This window comes from Phyllostomus discolor, chromosome 7 (assembly GCF_004126475.2).
Source record: "Phyllostomus discolor isolate MPI-MPIP mPhyDis1 chromosome 7, mPhyDis1.pri.v3, whole genome shotgun sequence".
NCBI classification, from domain to species: domain Eukaryota; kingdom Metazoa; phylum Chordata; class Mammalia; order Chiroptera; family Phyllostomidae; genus Phyllostomus; species Phyllostomus discolor.
This window is the reverse complement of record NC_040909.2, coordinates 118,467,863-118,477,274: the sequence shown is the minus strand read 5'-3', so window position 1 is coordinate 118,477,274 and position 9,412 is coordinate 118,467,863. Positions and strand designations below refer to the sequence as shown.

General features: G+C 44.4%; 1 protein-coding gene across 2 annotated transcripts; it reads left to right on the top strand.

Moving 5' to 3' along the window:
• The first annotated feature begins 341 nt into the window (after positions 1-341).
• TMEM74 (transmembrane protein 74) lies at positions 342-7,498 on the top strand. Of its 2 annotated transcripts, none has more exons than XM_036031357.1 (2): positions 342-472; positions 2,733-7,498. In XM_036031357.1, the coding sequence occupies exon 2, from the start codon at positions 2,873-2,875 to the stop codon at positions 3,782-3,784; it is 912 nt and encodes a 303-aa protein (XP_035887250.1). In that variant the 5' UTR covers positions 342-472; positions 2,733-2,872; the 3' UTR covers positions 3,785-7,498. The 2 variants fall into 2 exon arrangements, with proteins under 2 accessions (XP_035887250.1, XP_035887249.1); XM_036031356.1 differs by having other exon boundaries at positions 2,505-7,498.
• The last annotated feature ends 1,914 nt before the right edge of the window (positions 7,499-9,412 follow it).

Here is a 9,412-nt window from a genome sequence, read left to right as displayed (position 1 = left end):
ATATGCATATTGCCTGGCAAACAGTGGGAACTAAAACATAGGCGCCTTTCCCCATAATGCTGTGGCTACACCTGAGGCTGCGGGACCCCACCTGGAGCGCAGGAGCCGGCGCTTTTTTCTCAAGTGCTAGGCAGGAGTGCGGAAGTACAGGGAAAGGCAGACACGAGGATGTGGGAGAGGGAACAGAGCAGAGGGAGGCAGGGAGGCAGGGAGGCTGACAGACAGGCAGGGAGCCCCCCGCCCCCACCCCCGCCCGGGACTACATCTCCCGGGATGCTCAGCAAAGGGAGCGCCCGCCCCGCCCCACCCCGCCCCGCCCCGCCCCGCCTGGCACGGCGGGCACTGCCCACCGCGCGGAGCTCAGTAGCGAGCGGTGGCAAAAGTGCCAGGGCGGTGATCGCGGACTTTCCCGAGGAGCCCTTCGGGGATAAGCGCGCGGTCCTCCAGCCACACTGGGTGGCGAAGACAGGAGGTGAGTGGTTGAGAGTCAGAGGGGAAGACTCGCAGGGGCGAGGGAGAGACCCCGGGAGCCCCGCGGAGCAGGGGAGCGGGTCCCCACTCTCTGCCCAGGGTGCATGTTCAGCCTCAGGGTACCTCTCAGCGAACGCAGCCGGACTCCGGGTGGCTCCCGAGGGCGCAGGAGTTCACCCGGAATGGATTGATTGATGCCGCAAGGGAACCGCTGCCCAGTGCTTGCGGCGCGGCGTCCCCGCGCGGCGCTCGCAGGACGGATCCCGCGGTCGCCCTCTCCAGCTCAGCCTCGCCCGGGTCAGTTAGTTCCAGTGCAGACATTCCTGCTCTTAATCGATAATAGTCGGCCGAGGAAAAGTGCTTTCCCCTCGCTTTGATGTGCAATTCTATCACCTGCGCTCTTAAACCCGAAAGAAGAGAGGGAGGGGTCGGAAGGCTAGACTTTAGCTGGCCCCCTGGGATTACCTATTCTCCATCCAGGGTGGAAGCCTCGGTCACAGAGCTGCAGAGGAAATCCACCAGGCAGCCAGTGTGTTGCCGACGGAACAAGCGGAGTCTCTCTTTGAAGGAAAGATAAACGTAGGACCAGGGAATTAAGTGGCGATTTCTCTCCCTCTTTATTAAAAATTGGAAGTCCCCTAAGGGGACTTGGCCGATTTTATGATTTTATCTAAAGTAGTCCAGTGTGATGAGTTAATTGTGCGAAAGGTTAATCAGAGTGCCCAGTGTCTAAGGGACCTGTGAGATTTCTCATTTCAGTAATCAAACCGTTACCATCGCTTCGTTCATTGAGGGATCCTGCAGCCGAGATCTGTCCACTTGCTTAAGGGAAAGCTCTGGTTCAGTTATGGTTTTCTTGCAATTGGTGTATAGTTTGTTGGCTTTCTGTTTTAGCTGCAGAGAAACTCCAATAGTAGGAGAAAAGTGGGTTAATAAAAAAACTGATATATAGCAGGAAACATGTGGATTCCTTCTCCTATATTTTAAGTGAGTTGCCATGTTGACCTTAGGTGAGCCTTACCTGTGCTTCTGTGTGTGTTACTGGCTCTTGGAGCTGTGGGATGTGAATCATAGTAAACCCCAAAGCCATGGGTTTACGGGAGTTACTGCCCTGGGCTTGGTATCAAAATTAAAAGTGCCTTTGTTTGAAACCTCTTTCCTTGGTGATAGTGGAAAATGAATTTTTATCCTCAGAAGGACATCAGAGGCAGAGAAAGACAGGAAGATGGTTTTCTGCTCAACTTAATAGCTCTGTCCCAGGAAGGCCCCTTGCTGCCATTGGGGTGAGGGAATGTCATGGATACAAACTCCAGAGGTAACATCGGAGACAGCTTCTCGCCTGTTTGCCTCAACAAAACCCCGGCTCTGTGGGTTACTTTGTCTTCTGTTGTCAGTTTACTTCTAGATTGGGTTTGTCAAGTTTCTGGATGGCCAGAGTCCTGAGCACCTGTGTTAGCAGAGTGTGCAGAAGGAGAGGAGCCCAGACCCATGCAGACTCAGTGAGCAGGAGTAGCTGACCTGCCCTGGAGCAGGCAGGTCTGTGTGTGCATAGCAGTGGGTTGGCCCGTAGTATTGGCAGGGATCATGCAATGAATGAACGATGTCTACATACTTTCGGGTCCAGAACATGCTGCCTTCCTGTAGTAGCAAGGAGATGGGCTAAGAATGGAAGCACAATGAATGAGCTTAGGGTCTTACAAATACAGGGCTGGGTGATTAGGATCATCAGATGTTTGCAGTGTAAGGTTAGGACGGGTGGCTGATTAAGCCTGCCTTCCCTTACCTACTTCTGAGCTGTGCAGCCAGAATGCTAAGCCCCAGCTCCGGGAGAACCCAAATGATAGTAACATATACATTCACCCATGGTGATGCTCTAAAACTAATCTGTATTAGAATCTGTTCTGAACTAAAGAGAGTTGTAAACACTTATCATTTAATTGAATCATTGAGAAGTCTGTGCTTCCCCAGGTTCTCCAGAAAATCAGCAGTTCTGCTAAAAAAGGTCCCTGTCTTTCTCATTTGTCTCTATACAGGAAACCTGCTTTTTCATTGAGAGATCCTGTCACAGAAATGTGTGAGTCCTTGGATAAATTTGGCTTGGTGACGGCAATGCCTTCTTCAGAGACACTGCTACTTCCTCCACGCACCTTTTCTACCCTGACTTAAGTTTCCTAGTGTTAATCCCCGTGATAAGTCAGAGGATTTGCCCTTTTCACACTCTCTTGACACTAGGTATCCTGTCCTCTTTCTTACTCCTTTAGGAGGATCTGGGGTTGCAGTGTCAACCCTGTGGCTGCCAAGGAGATGGGGTCCTCTCCAGCAGCCCTCCTGGCGATTGGGTTCTCTTTGATGTAATTGGCAGAATTTCCGGAAGCTGCTGGGGGATGTCTGAGTAGCTCCGATGGAGCTCCACCATCTTGCTAGGAAGAACAGCCAGGCAGCCTTGTGCAATGCTGTGGGCTGGAGTTCAGGAGGGTCTCCCGTCGGCCAGGCAGATTCGGCAGCCTCCAAAGCTGCTCTCTGCTGCCAGAGACGCTGTGCATCGACACCAAGAGCACCCGAGATGGAAGGCTCTAAACTTTGCCCTTCTCCATCATCCACCTCCTCTCTGCAAGACAGTGTTATTCAGCCAGACTCCTTCCCACCTGGACCTCTCACCTCAGGGAACACCCAAGTAGCAGAACGGAAAGTCTGCAATTGCTGCAGCCAGGAACTGGAAACTTCTTTCACTTACGTGGACGAGAATGTTAACTTGGAGCAGAGGAACCAGAGCTCCCCTTCTGCAAAAGGGAGTAATCACACGGGAGACCTTGACTGGGGAGATTCCAATGAGTGGTCCCACGAGGCTGCCATTTCCTTGATATCTGACGATGAAGATGATACAAGTTCAGAAGCCACATCTTCAGGGAAGTCAGTAGACTATGGCTTCATCAGCGCCATCTTGTTCTTGGTCACGGGCATCTTGCTGGTGATCATCTCTTATATTGTCCCACGGGAAGTGACTGTGGATCCCAACACCGTGGCCGCCCGGGAGATGGAACGCCTGGAGAAGGAGAGCGCCAGGCTCGGGGCGCATCTGGACCGGTGTGTGATTGCCGGACTCTGCCTGCTTACTCTCGGGGGTGTCGTTCTGTCCTGTCTGCTCATGATGTCTATGTGGAAAGGGGAGCTGTATAGTCGCAACAGGTTTGCGTCTTCCAAAGAGTCTGCAAAACTCTACGGTTCTTTCAGCTTCAGGATGAAAACCAGCACTAATGAAAACACCCTGGAGCTGTCCTTGGTAGAGGAAGATGCTCTGGCTGTTCAGAGTTAACTCTGGTTGTGAACCTCTGGAGAGTCTGCCTTGGCATTTTATATGAGAAAACAAACAAACAAAAAACAAGCCACATTTCTTAAAATTGACAGCGCAGTTCGTTTGCCTGGCAAGAAAAGTTTATGCCCCAAACCAACAGCCTGTGAGTGTTTTGTTCTCCGTGTGTTTTTTCTTTAGAAGAAAGCCATGTAAGCTGCATTAGGAAACCACAGCCAGCTGCCCCTGACCTTCTGAGGAGCTGAGACGGATGCATCTGAAATGCCATCAGTTTCTACTTCAGTAGCCAAATACTCCTAGCAACCTAATGTACAAATGATTTCTTTGACAAGATATAGGGCATTGTTCTTCGGACACTAGGAGTTCCCACAAAAAGATCAATTATAGTCGCCTATTTTGTGAAAAATAACTTAAGCACTAATCACATAATAAGGCTTATATTTAATTCTCAAAGGTTCTTATCCATTTTGTTAGTAATTTTTTTCTTTCTGTAATTTGGCTACTTGCTAAAATACAGGGTTTTGAATTTAAATGTTTTAAAACTTGAGGATACTGGTTATTAGAAAACCTACAAAATTGCTTGTTATATTTAAAATTATTCCTGTACTCACAAGTGGTAATTGAGTCATTAGAATACTGGCACTTTCTAGTAATCATTGTAGGACCAATCTGAATTTAACCCATAATGGTAGTGCCAGGTATTAGCCAGTGTCACATGCCCATTTTCTAGAGGAAGTCAAGTTAGTTGCTGATATAAATTTCATTGTCTGTTCCTGGTTTAGCTATGGTACTGGTTACTCATGCTCTTGAAGTCTGTCCTGATTCTCACATGAGAGAGGCAAAGTGTGAGAGATTTTTAATATACTTCCAGACATGCAAACATCTAGGCAGATCTGAGTCATGACTGGCTCAGGAATACTCCCACGTGACTTTCTGTTGTTGTTTGGAGAAAACTTCCGATACAATTGCAGCTAGACTTGCGGACTGCTACTAGAAGCCCGCACCACTTGCTCTATGCCATGCAGCAGGACATTGCCCAGAGATGGCAGCAGTCCTTAAGCCCAGAGCCAAAGAATTAAAGGGGAGGATGGGAGATATTAAACACACTGATTCCATGGGAACTGCACCCCTCATCACAGTGCTCCAGGCCTCCTGCTGAGCTCCTTATACCCAGGCCTTCAGTAACTGAGCTCTGGCCTTAGGAAGCTCTATGAGAGACACGATGCGCAATGTGGCCACAACTTGCAAAACACCCAGTGTCTGCATTAACACACCATCTCCCTATGGTAATGGTTCAGGAAGGGGTTAGGAAATGCAGTCTCAGAAACATCTTGCATTTTGCAGCTATTCCTAGAGGTGTTTCCAACTTCGTGCTGGAGGCTCTGTTGTAACTTCCATTACTGAGTTACCATGATCAGTGGGGTCATTTTCAAAGAGGACTGGAGCTGGGAATTGGGGTGGGAGGGCAGGCATGGGGCTTTGTAGATTGTAATGCCTAATTCTAATGTTTGAAGTTTTTGTTGTTATCGAAGATGGTGGAATATGTGGGTGACTATGGCTGGCAGAGTGTGTGAGTCAGGATATCTATGTGAATGAGCTCTTGTGGGTGTCCGAGATAGATGTGATGAGTACGCAGTGCGTTACTAAGGGTTAAGGGGAAACACAAAAGGGAAGATCAGAGACTAGTAAAAATAGAGAGGATGGCTATGGGAAAAAGCTATTAGGTAAAAATGAGAAATATATGGCCATCAGAGGAAGCTAGACAGAGCTATAGAACAGGCTGCTATTGATTCAGAAAGAATTGGGACAATGTACAGACGATTTCTGTTTTCTATTGCTGCTGCTTTGTGCTTTTTGAAGAAACTCTTTGTTGCATTGTGAATCTCATTTTGCAGTTTGTGTTGAGGCCAGCTTACCAGCGGCGTAAATTTCATGTTCTGAAGGTTTATCAGCTGTCAAGTTCTAGCCTGCTGGAGGGCCCTCTTTGGCTGATGCTGAGGCAATCAGGGTGTGATCTACAGCTTGGCTGGGTGGGTAGGTCAGAGCTGTTTTTTTTTTTTTTTTTTTTTTTTCTTTTAACACATTTTAAGAACGCATGTTTATTCATAGAAGCTAAGTGGGATCAGCGGACTTTTGTTTTTATTTATTGATGAACAAGATTAATTTTGCCAAATCACAAGCTAAACTGAATTAATTGTGTGGGCTTGATTTTCAGCTTATTTTCAGGCAAATTTAAGAATCAAGTGTTGGGAAGTTTTTGCAGTTCTGTAAAGCTGATGATAAAGGAGAAAAACTAAAGCTTTTTAGCTCTTCATTTGGAAGCACTTAATAGATTTTGCAGTGCTACCAAATGATGTACAGTTCTGATGTGATTTAAAGGAGGCATGTGTGTGTGTGTGTGTGTGTGTGTGTGTAACAAGGGAAAGCTAGAGAGATTAGGACAAGAAAATATTCAGAGGGAAAGAGATTTAACATGTCAGAATATATCTCTTAGAATTTTAAAATGGAAATGTAGTAAGTGCTTATTTCAAACTTTAAGGTTCTAATCATAGGAGGGCAGACCATCGGATCAAAGGGAGCCCATTCAGAAAATCCTCTGGATGGCTCTTTCCATGCTGCATTTAGGCTGTCCTGTCAGTGCCCGAATTCAAGCTGAAGATCACTTGAATTTAAAGGGATGGCAACACAGGCAACTAAAAGACCTCATCCTTAGACCTGTTGTTTCCAATCTGACGCGGAGGGTTTTGAGGGCCTTTAAATATGTATTTAGAAGTACTTTAGCAAGGTCAGATGATAGATGGTACAGACATTGAACAGACCATAGCTATGGTGCTGATCTTGAATCCTTCATGGAGATTTATGACCTTATGTTTGTCTCTTCAACATGGTGCTGGTTGTTATCTATGAGTTTTTACTGTGAGACCTGGTAAAACAAAACTCTTTTCTCAAAGGCTCGTCGTTTAGATCTTTAACTTATGTATCAGGTTTTAGAAAACTAAACTCCTGGCCACCTTCCTCATCCTAAGAGAAGTCAGCTCATTGTTCTACAGTGCAGCCCGAAGGAGTGAGTATCAGAAAGAAAGCCATCTTTCTCCATCTCTACGTGCTGCTGATGGACAGTTTAATGCTCTTAATGACTTCAATAAATTGTCCCTTTTTAGGGCCCCTAAAACTGTCTGTGGCAGAGCAGAAGTGTTTTCTGTGCAACGTTCTATGTCCTTTCCAGCCCCTTGGAGGTCCTGAAGCAGACCGTGCCATACAATGCACTGGCCCCTCAGGAGGGGAATGTCTTTTCTCCAGACTTGCCATTTCACGGCCAACTTACAGGTTAGAGGAGCCTGGGACAGCATGGACCCATGAAGTTTTTGGTCATTGTGGGTGCTTTCACCCACGGCTGCTGTGCCCTCTGACTCTACCACCTAGATACCGCCTTGATACCAGTTTCACCTGCTTTACTCTCTGTTCAAAATAATCCGAGTCCATCCCTCTCATACTTACTTGTTTTAGGGACCGAGTTGGACCAGTGCTGGAACAAGTCCTTTAAGGTGCAAATTTAGACAAAGAGACTGTCCTTCCAAATTTATTTGTGCCTTACCTTTCTTTGCCTCCGGGCATAAGAATAAATGAATGAGTGAGTGTAATGCCAGTTGAATATTGGGAATTAAAAGTCTGAACCCAAGTGACTCTACATTTTGTTACTTTTCTGTGACAAGTAAAGATGTTAGGCAGGAGCACTTGAACATGTCAGCCTGCATCTTTCACGTGTGACAGGCCCATGCAAAACCTTACCTGGATTAGTCATCTAAAGTTAAAGAAAAAAATGTTTTCTGTAGCCGAAAGGAGAAGGTTTTTCAATCTGAAGGTCAGATTCCATTGTAGCAATTACTGCTACCACAACAATGTGGTCTGACAAAAGAGATTCACAACCCTCACCAGTAGTTCACCTCTTCGGCGAGATTTAATACTACCAACTGTGTTCCACTCTGACAAAGGAATAAGACAGATCCTTACAGTTCCCTGTAATGGGGTTTAACCTTTCCAAGAAATGGACATAAAGAATGACTATAATGAGAAGAATTATAATGAAGTCTCACTGGCTTTTCCCAGTATAAACGAATTCGTAAGAACTAACACATTGTCCTTCAGCTGATTTTCAGCTATATCATTTTATGGTTCACAGAACTTTATAATATTCTCTCCTTCCAACTTTTATGAGCATAAGCTTTGGGAAATAATTTGCCTGACTCTTGCACTGGCACCGTAAAAAGATGTTCTTTTAAATACATAAAATTGATTTCAAAAATCCGTGGCTCATAGTTAAGTGTTCCTGTGGTTTATGTTTGTTAGTGTGCAAGCTTCTGTACACTTGAGTCTATATATGTCTTAGGAGAATATTTTATCACTACAGAACTGTAATATCCAAAGCTATCATTAGAATGATTTTCTTACAGGAAACTTGGCATGCCTTAATGTTGGCTTTAAGGACAAGAGAAATCTTCCACGGGTCATGAATGAAGAATTTGGAATCAATCTCAGAATGAGATGCCATAATTATATAGATCTGCCTTGGTTCTTCAGCATCCCACAAATGTGTGACTGTTTTTTTTTTTTTAACCTCTCAAGTTCAAGGTCATAGAGTCTGGAATATTTAGAAATTACTTTACCATGAACTATTTATTTTATTTCAGGGAAATACTGGAAGAAGACGGTATTTTCCTTTGGTCCAAGTTTTAGTCAGTCTCCCGTGTTTCTGGAACAGCCAGCCTCACCCTCCCACGGCCACTGTCGCGCTTCCCCATCGGCTCCAAGCACTTGTCGCACAAGAGGGCAACGATAGCCTGTTGTTATACAGTAGACTGAGAGTTTTTATTTTGTGGTTTTTGTTGTGCTTTTAGTTTTACTTTTCTTGTCAAAGCAGAAAAAACAATTCCATGTTGATTCTGTGTTATTTGCTATTGTGAAAGGGCAGTTATAAAGGTTATGGGCATTTTTCTTAGGGCATTTGATGCCTTACATCTTAATAGCAAGTGTGTTACGTCATTTTTAAATGAAACCATTAAGATGTTTTATTGTGTTAACTTTTATTTAAATCTGAATTTGTGATGCTCATTTGGTCCTTTTAAAGTATATTGAAATTATGTTTCAAAAAAAATAAAAGTAATATTTATCCCTGATTCAAGTGTAAGATTTTTCTTGCTGCCTATCATTGAACAGTGTAAATTATGCCCTGTTTTCCACTTTATATGAAATAGTCAAAGCTATTTGGGTTTCTGTAAATTACTTAGTATTGAACTTAGACTAAGATTTGCATGATGTGGAAAAATACATAAATATTTTAAACAACACAACTAGAAGTCTAGAAAGCTTTTCAGTGAGAAACAAATACCAAATTAGCTATGCCCCAATCTTAAATTTCTTTTAATCTAATATTGATCTCCATTTTCATTTGCAAGATGCATCATAATCTATATTATTAAGGAAAATGGTATCCTTATTATGTGTAAGTGCCATTAAGTTTGAAAATTCTAAAGGGACAATTTGAAGTGAGGCCCAAATATTGCTCCATTTATTTAAAACAAAAATTGGATCAACATTATCTACTATAGAGAAACAAGATCTGTTTTTTTAAAT

What these genes read in the sequence shown, in the direction of transcription:
- TMEM74 (XM_036031357.1), top strand. Translation starts at nt 2,873, where the DNA reads ATGGAGCTCCACCATCTTGCTAGGAAGAACAGCCAGGCAGCCTTGTGC.